The 16,696-nt window shown below is 36.9% G+C and overlaps 1 protein-coding gene and 1 long non-coding RNA gene across 2 annotated transcripts in view; one reads left to right on the top strand and one right to left on the bottom strand.

The window, feature by feature from the left end:
- The window catches only part of LOC132161174 (uncharacterized), a 410,674-nt gene that overhangs the window by 158,477 nt on the left and 235,501 nt on the right, over nt 1-16,696 (top strand). The gene's annotated exons all lie outside the window — the stretch shown is intronic.
- Nucleotides 1-16,696, bottom strand: part of raver2 (ribonucleoprotein, PTB-binding 2) — a 74,478-nt gene that overhangs the window by 28,228 nt on the left and 29,554 nt on the right. Inside the window, exon 3 of the mRNA XM_059571011.1 lies at nt 10,541-11,013. Within this exon, the coding sequence (XP_059426994.1) occupies nt 10,541-11,013 (473 nt within the window). The remainder of the gene's footprint in view (nt 1-10,540; nt 11,014-16,696) is intronic.

Raw genomic sequence — 16,696 nt, 5'->3', positions numbered from 1 at the left:
ACCTTGGTTAACTTCAAATTCAAGAACTTAATATGGGGACACATTTCAAGTTAGCAAGAGAGCAAGGTTACATTGTGTTACCTTGTAAGATATATTGGTACAGTTTTCATGTGTCAAACACACCTATGCAAATTGAATATTTCAAATTGAATAATTAGCCTTTTTTTCATTTATTTTTGGCCATATGACAGAGATCATATATTCTATTTGTCTTATTTCTGTTTTGCATTCAACTGTGGTGGGAGGAGCAAACGACAGGCACAGTGGGGGTGGCGTCAGGTCTTGGAGAGCGTGCATGCCAGGGAAAGAGATTGGTCTTCAGAGGTGAGGTGCGCTCGGCATTTAAACAGCAGCGGTGATGAGGCTCCATTTGAGCTCCCTCCTCTCTCATGCACCCACTCCTGTCGGGAGCTAGATGAAGGGTGTTGATTAAGGGGGGGTGACAATGATAATTAAGGGGGGAGGCATCTGACTCGCCACAGAATGTATATATAAAGGGTGTATAAAGGTTCTCAGAAATAATCAAATTTGTTGTCATAATGTCATACACAAAAAGTCACGCATTTATACACAAAACATTGGCCTGAGTAAATTTTACCATATAGAATTGTGACTGCACAACTGTGGTAATTTAGGAGGTGAATATACTGTGAAATTACATACAATATATGGCATAAAATTTTAAAGTAACAACTGAACATGTCTATGAAACATCAATCAATAAAGCATTTTTTTAAACAATGACATTTAAAATTTTGAACTAAAATATTATTGCAACCATGTAGCCTATGAATTCAACTTATATTTTTCAATTAAAGACAACTTGAAGTGTGTAGGCTGCTTTTGGTGCTTGAATTTGTTCTTCAGTATTAATAAGGTCCAGGTTTAGGAATATGCTAGAAGTTACCGTTTTAAAAGCGTTAGCTAGAGCCCAATCGCTGTGAAGTGGGAGTGACCAGAGGATTCTGCAAGGTCTTAAAGCCTTATACAAACAATGATTTGTGCAAAAAGAATGATTTGTTATTTTTATGGTCTAGATGGCCATACGGTGTATGTCTGCAAATATGGGACAAACTGCGTTCCATATAACTTTCATACAGAATACTTCTCTGATGCCTTAAATATGGGACAATTCCATATTATACGGAATGGTTGGCAACCCTATTTTGCATGGATTTTATTGAAAAGAGCTTATGCTCATGTAACCAGAAGTTTTAAGATATATGAAAAGGGCTTAAAGTTTTTCTTGCCTGATGGGTTTACATCTTAACAAGCAAAGCAATTCAACATTAATTTCACGATATGTCTGTGAAACATTGAGGTACCATTTTGTGCGAGCGTGAACATCATGGCAAAGTACCTCATGCAGGAAACACTTAATGTAACGTGTTAATGCATGTAATTAATGTACAGTCGTGGCCAAAAGTTTTGAGAATTACATAAATATTGGAAACTGGAAAAGTTGCTGCTTAAGTTTTTATAATAGCAATTTGCATATACTCCAGAATGTTGTGAAGAGTGATCAGATGAATTGCATAGTCCTTCGTTGCCATGAAAATTAACTTAATCCCAAAAAAACCTTTCCACTGCATTTCATTGCTGTCATTAAAGGACCTGCTGAGATCATTTCAGTAATCGTCTTGTTAACTCAGGTGAGAATGTTGACGAGCACAAGGCTGGAGATCATTATGTCAGGCTGATTGGGTTAGAATGGCAGACTTGACATGTTAAAAGGAGGGTGATGCTTGAAATCATTGTTCTTCCATTGTTAACCATGGTGACCTGCAAAGAAACGCGTGCAGCCATCATTGCATTGCATAAAAATGGCTTCACAGGCAAGGATATTGTGGCTACTAAGATTGCACCTAAATCAACAATTTATAGGATCATCAAAAACTTCAAGGAAAGAGGTTCAATTCTTGTAAAGAAGGCTTCAGGGCGTCCAAGAAAGACCAGCAAGCGCCAGGATCGTCTCCTAAAGAGGATTCAGCTGTGGGATCGGAGTGCCACCAATGCAGAGCTTGCTCAGGAATGGCAGCAGGCAGGTGTGAGCGCATCTGCACGCACAGTGAGGTGAAGACTTTTGGAAGATGGCCTAGTGTCAAGAAGGCCAGCAAAGAAGCCACTTCTCTCCAAAAAAAAACATCAGGGACAGATTGATCTTCTGCAGAAAGTATAGTGAATGGACTGCTGAGGACTGGGGCAAAGTCATATTCTCCGATGAAGCCCCTTTCCGATTGTTTGGGGCATCTGGAAAAAGGCTTGTCCGGAGAAGAAAAGGTGAGCACTGCTATCAGTCCTGTGTCATGCCAACAGTAAAGCATCCTGACACCATTCATGTGTGGGGTTGCTTCTCATCCAAGGGAGTGGGCTCACTCACAATTCTGCCCAAAAACACAGCCATGAATAAAGAATGGTACCAAAACACCCTCCAACAGCAACTTCTTCCAACAATCCAACAACAGTTTGGTGAAGAACAATGCATTTTCCAGCACGATGGAGCACCGTGCCATAAGGCAAAAGTGATAACTAAGTGGCTCGGGGACCAGAATGTTGAAATTTTGGGTCCATGGCCTGGAAACTCCCCAGATCTTAATCGCATTGAGAACTTGTGGTCAATCCTCAAGAGGCGGGTGTACAAACAAAACCCACTAATTCTGACAAACTCCAAGAAGTGATTATGAAAGAATGGGTTGCTATCAGTCAGGATTTTGGCCCAGAAGTTGATTGAGAGCATGCCCAGTCGAATTGCAGAGGTCCTGAAAAAGAAGGGCCAACACTGCAAATACTGACTCTTTGCATAAATGTCATGTAATTGTCGATAAAAGCCTTTGAAACGTATGAAATGCTTGTAATTATATTTCAGTACATCACAGAAACAACTGAAACAAAGATCTAAAAGCAGTTTAGCAGCAAACTTTTTGAAAACTAATATTTATGTAATTCTCAAAACTTTTGGCCATGACTGTAAATCAAGGAAGCTATGCATAGACCCCAAAGTATTGGCGAAATAACACATTAGTAGACCAGAGGGAATAATATGGTATTTTTTCCAGAAAACTTCTTGCACAAAATAAATTCAAGCACTTTCAAGGACGCGTATGTATGTTTATTATTAAAAACTTTCCAGGGCCTTAAAACATTTTATTCAGATTCACAAACTTTCAATGATTTCAAGGACCCGTGAGAACCCTGTTCATAACAAAAAATGCACTAATTAAGAGATTTGCTTATGTTTTTGCTGTTATTTTATCTGAACAGTTAGCAAGGTCAAACCAATTAATCATTGTGTAAACTATTTCTATGATATATTTTGTGCAGCTCAGTCTCTTTCTTGGTCAGTTCAAAGAATCAGAACAATGCTTGATCCAAACTGATTCACCAGCTTTGACTAATTAATGCTGTTCATTTTTTACAATCTGTGCATTTAGCATGTAGAAATTAACTGAACATTGTTTTAACCTTTTAATGTCAATATATTATATACGTTGTGCCACTTAGTTTCTTTTTCATCACATACAATTCAAAAGTTCCCAACTCCTGAAAATCAGTGCAGTAAACACTGATGCGCAGCCTTCACACAGCCTGAGAGAAAGAAACAATAGGAAAGAGATAGATGAAGAAAGAAAGGATGAAGTTTGAATCGAGGGATTCTATAAAGTGAGTGGGTGGAAGAAACGAATCAGCTATTGGCAGTTACTCTGTTGGAAATGAGACTCCTGAGGGAACACAGATAGAGGAAAGAGAGACTGAGAGAGAGCCCTGGAGAGTGAGTGAATGAATGAACAGATAATGTCCCAGTGACAGCGAAGAAGATGGAAAATAAGGAGAGCTGAAGTAGAAACAGGATGTTGAGAGAAGGTGGGATGAAGATGGGCTGATTAGTGAACAGGCAGAAAGGACTGACATAAAGGATGATGGAAGCAAAAAGGGAAACACAAAGAAAGATTCAAAGCTGGACCTTATACATGTACATATGCATAGACATGAATACAGACATGATGGTGAGAATGGAGGAAACCATAAATCTGTAATGTGTACTAGTGTGGCCTGGATATTTCTTTCACACTGACACACACACACATGCGGCATATGTCCTTGGCAGTAATAAGTGGTGCGGCATGTCTCGGAGGAACCCGGGCTTATCTGTTCCAGTTATAATGCAGTCAGGACAGTGTATGTAAAAGTCTAAATATAGAGAAGGAAAAGCATTCGTCATTTGGAAGAGTGTCAAACATTTGTGTGTGTGTCCGTTAAAACAATAAAGTGAATGCACACCATTCCCACAATCTACCTTCCCAAATGAACATTTTACTGCTCTCTTATGTAGCTCAGCAGTTTTCAGTTATGTTTCATTTAAATGTCAGATATAAAATCTTAAATTCCTTAAAATCAATTGAGTCAACAGCAGAAAACATCAATGATGAAACAAGTCTGAATATGACTAAAATAGTCAAATATTAACGATTAAATTTATTTAAAAAAATTATTTGTGAATATGTAAATTAACTTATTAAAGCGGCACCTATAGAGTTGAATGGATGTGTAATTGCTTGAGCAAATTCAGTGTTTTATTGTTTTTGATGCCCAAATAAATTTAAAGAATACAATAAAAGAGGCAAATGAGACAATCATTGCCATACAAGAACAGAGCAATTCAATTAATGTGCACTAATGCAGATCATTTGTTCTTGAAAGAATCTGATTGAGTTCACAGATATTTCAGCAGATAACAGATGATTTCCTCTCCTATAGGAAAGCAATCTTTACAGAATGCTTCAATAAACAAATCAAAAAAATTCTTAAAAAGTTTTTTAGTTTTTTACTGTAATCTAACCAGTGATTAAGTATATATTATTGGCCATTGTAGCACATTTAAATAAAAAAAAACTATTTTCAGTCTATAACAGGTACATTGCACATCTCGAGTGCTGAGACCTCTGATTTTTGATTGCAAACATTAATGTCTTGAAATATCTGAGCACAGTAAGTGACCCTGTTGAGAGATCCAGATTAGATACACTACCGTTCAAAAGTTGTAATATTTTTTTTATGTTTTTGAATTTTTTTTAAAATATATTTTAAAATATAGTTTATTCCTGTGATTTCAAAGCTGAATTTTCTGCAGTCATTAATCCAGTATTTAGTGTTATGTTCCTTCAGAATTCATTTTAATATGCTGATTTTGTGCTCAAGAAACACTTCTTATTATCAGTTCTGAAAACAGCTAATCTGCATAATATTATTTTGTGGAAATATTTTGTCAGTGTTTCTTTGATGAATAGATAAATTATTTTAAGTAGTAGATAATAATAATAGATAAATAAAAAGAACAGCATTAAAAAAAAAAAACTTTTTTTTTTAAATCAAAGAAGCAGGAGACATAAGAAAAGTCTAGGAAAATGTTTTTGTAAAAATCTCATTAAAAAGATTATATTTGTGATTTTTCTTTTTTATGGGCTTGCACAGTTTCATGTTCCTGCTTTAAAACGCCCACCAATACAACTCTCAAATTTGCACACACACACACACACACACACATACACAAACAGCCCCAGATGAAATTGTTACGTCTTGTTTCAAAAAAGAAAAAAAAAGAAAACCATGAAAAGAGAAATGAAATATGAAAAATAGTTATTTAGAGCCAAAGAAAAAAAAGGAAACTGTCACCACCGAGGGCTCTTATCGCAGCCAAAAACACCACACACACAGAGAGACTAGAAAAATCAAACAGGAAGTAGATTTGTTTGTATGTATATGATGACAGGCTTCTGTGTGACAAATTGAAGCATAAAATGTTTTCAGTGAACCTGCTGAGCTGCGCTAATGGTAAACTGCTCTCTCTTGGCCCAAACTGATTCTGTCATGAGTCTATATCCAGCAGGGCACTTGACATAAATCTAACACAATAATGATACTCCATGAGTTTCCCATATTAGGCCTTGTATGTACAAAAACTTTAAGGAGAGAGTGGTCAAGTGTCTATATATGGGCGCAGTCACACCTACTATAGTCTCGCACAGCCAGATCTTCATCACAGCTTTTACTGGCCAAGAACCAACCAAGAAGCCACCTGATAGACATGTAAAGCAGCTGAGACTACACCCACTGAGCCATTACTGACCTCAGGCCAGAGAAATCAATACAGCAACCAGCTCCATTTAAACACACACAAACCATTTAAAGTAAACCATAAAGTACTCCATCAAAAGCAAATAGTGTATCTGGACGTCTGCATGGCATGTTCCCCCTTGCTCGGACATGTTCTATTTCCTCTTATAAATGGCTGACCTTTGAGAGTGACAGAAAGACCCCAGTGGGATTCAGAGAAAAAAGGGGGCACTAGGCAGTATGAATGAAAGAATAATGTCAAGGCAGTGGTGAGGAACGAAAAAATCCAGCCTTACGATTAAGTAACAAGATTTTTTTGGAAGAAAATTAGAAAATGTAGGCAGTGTTTGCTCAAAACCATCTCTATGGCCCTCAGTGATCTCTTTAAACTGCCCTAAGTCACAAGAGACCACATTGAGAAGATATTCTAGTGCTTAGAAATGGCTCCCGGGGTCTCTGCACAGGCTCCCAAGTCACCATCAAGTCTGTATGATATTCTGGTTGGCTTTGATAGCACCATAAATCAATAAGCTAAGTCAATGCGAAATACATTTAAACTGACACGACCTACTGTTCAGACCAGTATGAACACTCAAATGGTGCCAATACTACCAAATTTCGTATGCCAATTTTTTTGGAGACTAGATTTTTTATTAATATCTTCTAATAAAGCTGGACGACCAATAAGATTTGCACTTTTAGTCACGTGCCCGGGACCAATGCTATTACATAAATTGACTTGGTGATGCTCCCGAATAGGTTGTTTCAATAAGAAGAATCCAGAAAACAGCTCTCCTGTCTCCGTACTCATGCATTTAGTATTGTTAGATAAACATCATAGCGAACACAAAAATTGAAATGGCTGTCGGAAAACATGCAAATACTGTTTAACTTCCTTTCTTCTCTGTCACAGCCAGGTGTCAACAACGAAGAGTGAATTTGCATTTTTATCCAGACAGTCTGCTGTTTTTTTGTTTTTTTTTAATCAGGACTGGTATAATGAAAAAGTGTTGTTATTGTTAACCAAAACAAAAGCTATTAAATATAAAATAACTTCAATAAAATATTAGATAAAACACTTAGAAACAAATAAGGAATTTTGTCAAACTAATGAAGCAACTAACTGAAATAAAGTAGGTTTAAGCACAACAATTACTAAAACTAAAATTGAAATAAAAAATAATTAAAGCTAAATTGAAGTTTTAAATATACTAATATATACCTAGTAAAAACATCACAACCTGGGAATAAAAAAAATGACAGAATATATACATGCACTCAGCATGCAAGCACTAAACCGAAGTAATATAATAAAAAATTAAAGCAGTGCAAAAATGCATGTACAGCTAAATAATAAGGGATCAATTTTAAAGCATGTCAATCCAAACATCTAAATGGATGTATACATTTTTCAAATGACCTACATGTGATCATTAATAATGCAGAAGCATTAAAAATCACATCACTTAATCTTTATGGTCAATATGAATATTTTAAGACATTAAACATTCATGGTTACTTATTTTAAAAGTATATACTGTGTGTGTCTTCATATCCCATCTTTAAGAAGGAGGTTGTTTGAAAAAGTGACATGTTGGTTTGTGGGTGTTATGGCAGCTTTCAAAATCTACTGACGGTGTCAGGTCAGGGGTCAGCAGATGAGCTGACCTTCATATCAGCTGAAAGGAAACATAAAAAAAACAGAGACAAACAGAGAGCAGACAAAGAACAGGGAGGGGAAGGAATGGATAAAGAAAAACAGAAAGCAGCAATAAACAAAATCAAAACTCTCCACTTACGATTAATCATATCCCCCTAAATATATCTGGATGCACTGTGTGTGCATCCAGCTGTCAGTCTGTGTGTGTATGTGAGACCATATGTGCCAGGGTCAGAATTTGCCCATCATAGATGCGCTGAGTCATCTAATAACATAACTGCTGCTGTCTTTCTCAAAAAGAAAGGCAACAGGAAGAGAGTTGACAGAAGGGAGGGGGACTGCAAGATGAATGAGTGATAAAGTGTGAGGTGGGATGTGAGAAAGAAAAAAAAGAAGCATTTTCGAACACATTTCCTGTCAACTAAACTCAAGAGTTTTGTCATTTCATATCGCACCACAGTAGTTTTGAGAAACACACTTTTGCATCATGTGTGGAGAGTCAAACATGACCTTGTCTTCACTCTAAATGAGAAGTATGAAGCCAGTCATTAAATCACCCTTATGTCAGTATGACTTTCCTTCAAGGAACACAAAGGACAAATTCTGCCTCATAATTGGTTCTTGTGTGTCTTGTGATCAACTGAGACATCACAGGTATAAATGTGCACAGTGTGTGAGCAAGACCTAAGTGTCTTAACAAATAAATACAATTTACAGAAAGCACCACTACTGAGCAATTTGACTAACGACTGATCAATATACTCATAACAATCAACTAAACAACTGTTAACAATCATTTGTGATATAGTTTTTTTGTTGTCTCACTTCAATAGTGTCATCAATGCGTTAGTGGATGCAAGTTGTGTAGTTAAATTTAATAAATAATGAACAGCTGGCTCATTTAGTTTAATTCACATCTAATTAGCAGTGTATTTCAATTGAAATTGAAACAATGAAATGAGCAAAACATCAGTTTAGAAGAAGTGTAAAAGTGAAACTAAGGGTGAATATATATATATATATATATATATATATATATATATATATAAAATATAGTTTGGATGGTGAAATGGTTTGCTGTTTTTGTTTTACTTTTAAAGTGATGAACCACCTAATAAGGTTTAAAAACCACTGCGCTATTACAACAGAAGGGCTGAATAAACCCTGAAATAACTCCATATATCAAAACAGCTGCGTTGAAGAACTCCAATTAGGAGAACACATTACTAGAGTCACTCTTTCCAATCATCATCCAGTTATAAAAAAAGCTTTTAGATCATTAAAAACCTCCTAAATATTGATGAGACATTTTCTGTCGACAGGAGGCACATTTTGCATCTTATTTTCCGGCATCTCCTGCACAGAAATGAGCTGATTCACCAGTGCAGTTCATCGAGTTATCTCATTTCTGTACAGTAGTGGGGGCGGCAATATTCAGAGAGCTCCATTATTGATTTTTGAAGCAAAGCTTGAGTATTAAAGAGGCCTGAGAGCACTGTGATGCAATTTGAGGTCATAGTCCTTTGAGCTTGATGCATCTCATACACTCCAGAAGATGCTGTGGGTTTAGTGCTGTTGCAAAACTTCATGGGACTGAGACGGTGTAGCGTATTGATTTCTGTGTTGGCTGGTGTTGGCCCTAACTGTAGATCTAAAGCCAGTGTTGCCCTTTAGCTTAAATGGTTTTGATTAGGATGGAGGTTGAAGAAACTGTATCCTGCATCAGCACTTAAAGGCAGTTTTCCTGGACGGTATTGATTTCTGCAGAAGGTTTGCATGGTGAAAGGCTCTCTCTTCTTAACACAGTGGAGACAGAAGTGAAGCCTGGGTAGGGTTTCCACACAAGTCCTCATCACCAAGTCTGGTAACAGAAGTCAACCTCTAAAGCCACAATCAGAACATAAGTACTTCTCTAATGACTAGATTGGTAAAAGAAACCCGGGTTGTATTGAGAAACGGTTCCAAAAATTTTGGAACCAAAATGATGCTAATGAAGAAATGTGTGACCAGTGTAGTCTGATTCCTTAACTAATTACCCTAAAAGGTACAATATGTCATTTTTGAACGCTGGAGGGCACATATTCAAAATAAACAAAGACCAGGTAGTGTAGTTTGATGTCGTTACTAAGTGTGGAATCATGGGAGTTGTCGTCTTCATCCCCACAGCCGATGCAATCCGACGGGACATTTCTTTAGTCACTCAGAAAAGCTCAGAAGAATAAGTTTAGTCTGATTCCCTAACAAATGACTCCTATAAGCCATTTTTATTTGAGCACAATCACTGAGGCCAGAATCCTATATAAATGACTCAAATGAGCTGGTTCTTTAAAGCGAATCAAAAACTTAATTAATTTGTCTCACAAACTTTTATGGGTGTTTTTTTGTAATTTCTGAAGCTTGACAGTTCCCATTTTTTCACTTTCATTGCATGAAAAACAGCACCAGAAACAATGTGCTAAATTTCTCCTTTTGTGTTCCACAGAATAAAGAAAGCCATACGAGTTTGAAACAAAGATGAGGGTGATTAAATGATGACAAAATGTTCATTTTTGGGTGAACTATCCTTTTAAAAGACTGCAAGTGGCAGCAACCAACACATTCCGCTGGACTGCAGTAGCCCTACAGAAATCATTTCTCTGTTGGACTAAGAAATATTATAACTTTTTACTTCACCTAATCATTTTTTCTGTAAAATATTTTTATCCGGTCATGTCGGTGGAGGTGAAATGCCTAATTACAAACGCCCTGTTTCTTTTCTTCACATCTCACCTGGCAGAAGACGGGTTTGTAGCTTTCTGAAAAAATGTGTGCCAGCTCCTCCGTGTCTTCAAAGTCTAGCGGCAGGCGATCCACGCATAGGCACTTGGAGTGGAGGTGGTCAGCAGAGGTCAGGTGGTTGACGTCAGCCCACTGCACCATGAGTGCACGGTCGCCCAGCGGTTTGCCCAAGAGTTCTGACCGTGCCCTGGAGGCCGAGTCCTTCTTCATGTACTCCACAAAGCCGTAGCCTTTGGAGTGGCCCGTAAGGTCACTGTACACCAGGAAACAGCGTTCAATGTTGCCGTAGGAGCGCACCAGCTCCTGAAACTGGCTGGCAGTGACTGTGTAGGGCAGGTTGGTGACACACAGGAGAGAGTCCGTGGGCTGAAGCTGGACGGTGATGTCACGGCCCCGGACTGATGTCTGGTGCAGAGTTCGGATAGCATCCTGTGCCTGGTCGCCATTTAGAAGGGTTACGAAGGCTAGTGAGACACACACACATAACAAACAGACACAAAAAAAAACATTAATAAAACACTGAAACAGCAAATCAAACAGATCTTGAGTGTTAAAACTGACAAGAGCAGTACTAAATCCTGTGTGTAAGTAAGAACTAAAATTGTGGGTCACGCTGACTCTAACAAAACACAAATGGAAAAACTCATCAAACATAAAAATCAACATACAGGCCAGAAAAAAAAATTATAATATGACATAAAACAAATTGCAGTTATTTGTTATATGTCTGTGGACAAGAACTCTGCAGGAGTAAACATTGACACTCTAGGATCCGCCACTGATGTTAACTGCAGTGAACACACAGCAACACCTTAAAAAAAGTTAAATTCCAGAACAAGCATACTTATATATCACAATTTTAGTGGACAAGTGATGCATGTGATTCCCAATCCTTTAAATTCCTTCTATGCATGACACTTAAAGTCAGCATGAAATATTTTTGAAATACATTACTCTTATAGTGAACTATACATCCATGCTGTTCTATTTCTTTTAAATGTAGCATTTTTTTTTATAAAATCCTTTTTAACTCGATCTTCAAATGAAAACAACAGACCTCTCCCTGGTGAGGCATGCCGGACATTTCCAAATCATTTCGTCCACTTAATCCCTGTAAACTTCAAGGTCGCAATTTGTCTCCTATTTAAATGCCATGCCCACATCTTAAAATCAAATTAACAACTGTAATGTATTACACTATTTGAAATATAAAAGATCTACAGTTACTTCTGATTCATCCTGACTACATATGAATAACTTCTAATTCTTCTCAGTCTTCTATTTCAACAAAAAATTGTAAATGCTAAAATTTAACATTGTCTTTGGATTGGGATATGGCTCTCAGTTTACAAACCTGATTAATTCCTGGAAATGTGTCAGTTCAGTGAGCCTGTCATAAAATAATCCTTAATTACCATTAAATTCAATTAAATCGTGTAATCAACTTCACAAGAAGTCTGTCGATTTAATTATCAAACATAAAAGGATTTAACATTATTTTAAAAAACAGGGCATAAATTGTTTGAAAATATGTCTATCAATCTAATTCTGAATATGTTTCGCACATTACTTGCAATTATGTATCCAGAATTTGAGCACAAAACCCAGTTTATGACATTTATGCTGTTTATACAGTCAAAAAATCTGTTGCATTATTTCCCAGTAAATTGTTTAGCAAGAACTAATTGGATGCTTTCCACCCCCTTTAGAAACGAATCAGCCCTTTAACTGCTGCTGAACTTTTCACAATGACAATCCTTTAAAACTACAGTAATCTTTTAGAATAAATAGTAAATAATTATAGTAACTAGTTTCACACAGGCCCTTAATCCATAGAAGTTAATCTCGTTTATACTTCATTTTTTCATCCGTCTCCATCCCCCTCATTCCTCCATTCCTTTTACTAGAGTACACGAAGCAAAGCTAGGCATTTTCTTATGCGACAAAGAAAAAATACAGAGTGAACAAAGAGCAGCTAACACAATAATCTTAGAAATCACAGCCACTTTAGCTGGTGACAGCGCTGAGACGGCCATTTTTTAAAACACAGGAACCTGATTATAGCCTTCGTCTCAATTTGTGACAGTTATTAGTTTTTTTTTTCCTGGCTATGTCGAGTTAGGGGGGTTGCGTGGTGGGGGGCTTTATTGTAACAGCATAAAAGCCTATAATTCTTCTGCCATGAGACATCTAAAATGACTCATTAATGTACAGTGGAGTCATTAATAAGCGCTATACACAGGCTCTGACACAAAAATGAATAGCATGATGTGGCTCAGCAGTCAATAGAAGATGTCTATTGCAGATCGTTCATGGCTTCTTTAGGTCCGTTGTGGTCAGTTGAGTCCAGATTGAAACGTTTATCATTGGATTCTAGAAACATCACAAAACAAAGGCACTACAATTACAGCAATTATAAAGTTAAAATCACAGCGTTGAGCCTCCTCATCCCATGAGCATTGTCTGTGCTCCGTTTCCCCGTTCTTATTACACTCATTAGACTTTTCGTTAACTCTGAGATGATAATATGCTGGGGAGGAGTAACACTCACTCAGCTACTGTAGTGTACGACACAAGCTCTACTCACACTGTGAGAGCTCATTGAGATTCATTAAGCCAGAGTGTGCAAGATCACAGCATTTAAAAAAGCACGGGATTGTATCTGTTAGCGCACAGGGTTAAATGATTGATGTAGTTGCTCCTGTCCAGGCTAATGACACTCATAAAGCATCATTCCAACTAACTGGCTAGCCAAATTCACATATTTCTGCTAAACACTCAATGCACTTCTTTGGCAATGAGAAAATTATACTAAATCCCACTATTTTATGAATTTACATATTGATACCAAGAGAAATGCATGACGCGTAATAAATATCTAGCTAACACAAATGAGGGGTCATAAACCTTGTGCCACTTTTGGCAGGCTGAAGGGTAAACATTGGCACACCAGCAAAAATTGAGAGAGAGGAATATTACATGATTGTTATTTTGTTGGTTTTGGAAATGCTGAAGTCAGGGTCCAAAATGAACACTCGCGGAGTGCAAAATATGAGTAAAAATAGGCTTTGCAGAGTAAAAAAAAAAAAAAGAAAACAAGATAAGTGTAAAGCCCTGTTCACATCAAGAACGATAACTATAAAGATAACGATAAAGATATAGTTCTAAAATCGTTTTCAATATTAAAGAATAGCAGAGTCCACACTACAAATATAATGATAAAGGCACATAGAAACTATATCATTAGAATCACTTTCAGAACGATTTTTTTCCAGCTGATTAATAATAAATATATCGACAGCCAATCATAATCCATCCTGCTGTCATGAGCTTTAAAGTGGCGAATGAGCGTAAACTCAGAATAAACACATGATTCGCTGGTGTGGATGCTAATATCGTTATCTTTATAGTTATCGTTCTTGGTGTGAATGGGCCTTAAAACTGATACAGTTACGTAACATGATTCAACTGAAAACCCAAAAAGTTTACCATTTTTATTTCATTTTTCAGTTTATTTGAACTTTTAAGACCAAAACTATATGTGGTGCATACACTACTGTTCCTAAGTTTGGGATCATTGTTAGACACACACACACACACACACACACACACACACACACACACACACACACACACACACACACACACACACACACACACACACACACACATATAGTTAAAAAAAAATAAGTGAATACTTTCAGCAATAATGCAATAAATGTATGTATAAAAGTGACAGTAAAGACAATTTCAAATACATTATGTTCTTTTAAACTTTCTTTTCATCAACAAATTATAAAAAAGTAGTTTTCACATTTCACAAAATATTAGGCAGGACAACTTAATAAGCAATGCTTCTAATGGTTTCTGAAAGATCACTGAAGACTGGAGCAATGGTGGCTGAAAACTGAGCTTTGCCATCAGAGGAATAAACTACATTTTAAAATAAAAAAATCTTCATCCTATGCAATGTTTACACCTGGTATTAAGATGTGTTTTGGTCAATTGGATTAGTAGAAGAGAGACACATTCCTGTTTACACCTGCTATTTAAATGTTTTTCCACCTTCACTTTAAACCAACTTCCTGATTTCTCTGAGGGAAGGGTCTGTGGACAGGTGTATGTATGGCCTTTTCTGATCTTCCGATCTAATATTGTGAAATAAGCTCACACAATTTACTTACAAATGCAAAACGAGACAATGGAAAATGATACTGAAAGCAGCAGCTTTCGTTTCTGCTCTAATAGCCGCAAAACCACACCGAATTCTTTGAGTCTGTGTTACATTTTTCACCTTTCAACCAAACTTACTATTTCAGACAGCCAAGTGGTTTTTGTGGCTGTTCAAACACATTCAACCATATGACCATCTACACTACAAAAGCAACCCAGTGTTTTTGGAGTAATCCAAAGTGGACAAGCTCAAAACAAAGGGTTTCACACCCCGTTTACACCTGTATTTTACATTCCCTACTTGTAATCAGATTTTAATAGCTCATTTTAATATCAGGTGTAATCAGTACCCTAAAAATAATAAAGTGCAACTAAATATTTCAATTGAACAACCTGAGATTCCTGAGTGAAATCCCAGAAACGCCTTTAACTTGCACTATCCTTAATCTGCCATGCTAAACACTACAGCACCCTGAATGAGGATTCAGCCACAGTGACATAGACACATGCAATCACTGTGGTTTTAGTTTACAACTAGGTCTCTGGCAAAGAGCAGACAATGCAGCTCTGTCCTGGTACTGTGCTCGCTATGGCTTGTTAGGCTCCGTTCAGACTGGGTGCCGTTACCAGATGGCTGCAATATCTTAGCAGACCAAGGCCATCATTGCTGGGCCAAGTTTGGGTCCTTCAGGCTGTGCCTTGACAGAGTGTCCTCCCCCCACTAGCTGCCTTCAGCAGCAGAGCACAAACAAGCCTTCCCCCGCTGCTTTCCACCATGTCAATTATCAAGCATTCAGGCAGACACACATACACACTATCACAAACACGCAGACAGACACTCTGTGATCCAACTAGTATTTTATGGCGTGTCAGCTGGCAGATCAGAGATACACAAACACACATGGATACCTGTAGTTACCAACTGCAACTATATCAATACTAAGGTCACCTAACCTAATGTTTAATACTAGAACACACACACGCTATATCGCAGCATATGTCAATTACCACTGAAAACACCCAACAAAGCTGACAGCTGCCATACTGTAGATTTGGGGTATGTATTCTGATGAACATGCAAAAGAACAAGCAGACACACTCATCTGGTCTATATTGTAAAATCAGGCTTTGGAAATTAATGTTTTTGTTAGAGATGGATGAAATGCTGTGAAAATTGTTTAATTTAAGATGTGGAAGTAGAACCGATCATCAGGGATAACCGCCTGATGCATGTCGGTTAGAAAAGCTGTCCAATGATGTCAGCATAATATGAAATAATATGACAATTACGAAAGTATTAAAAATTGGTTTTGGTGATATTAAAAAGTTGGTTTGTTGAATGACTTGTTCATCCTATCCTTGAACAGTTAAATACACATACTTATATGTCAAAAAGCTGGTATTTGCAAGTAACCTTGTAAACCTAGTAATTTAGGTGTTAAGTGAATTTAGTTGAATCCGGGCATCTCTTAAAGTGACAGCAGTCTAATATTCCTGCTGTCTGTCATTCATGTTAATCAAACATCAAAAGAGAGAAAATCTCTACCTGCTCTTGACTAAATCACTTTTATTTTGGTCATGTTGCTTGTAATAAGTTTCTTATTGAATCGCTGAGTGTTTACTTGTCTTAAGTGATTTTTTTTTTTTTTTTGGCTAGTATTTTTTGTGTGTGTGTGTGTGTGTGTGTGTGTGATATTGACACTGGTGACAAGAATTATGATATTTCTGGGATATCAAAAATCTTGGCATCATAAAGACCTTATTTAAAGCAAAAATAACTATATTATGATATATATATATATATATATATATATATTGTTACCATAAAATAGAATTACTCGTATTGTGATATATGATTTTGGTCATATCACCCACCCTAGTCAAAATGTATTAGTTTACAAATGCACTCAAGTAAAAGCATTTTGAGGTCATAAAACAGTACTGTGTTTGTTATAATTATTTTTGTGAAAAGGA

This window comes from Carassius carassius, chromosome 17 (genome assembly GCF_963082965.1).
Source record: "Carassius carassius chromosome 17, fCarCar2.1, whole genome shotgun sequence".
Classification (NCBI taxonomy): Eukaryota; Metazoa; Chordata; class Actinopteri; order Cypriniformes; family Cyprinidae; genus Carassius; species Carassius carassius.
This window is presented reverse-complemented; position numbering and strand designations above follow the sequence as displayed.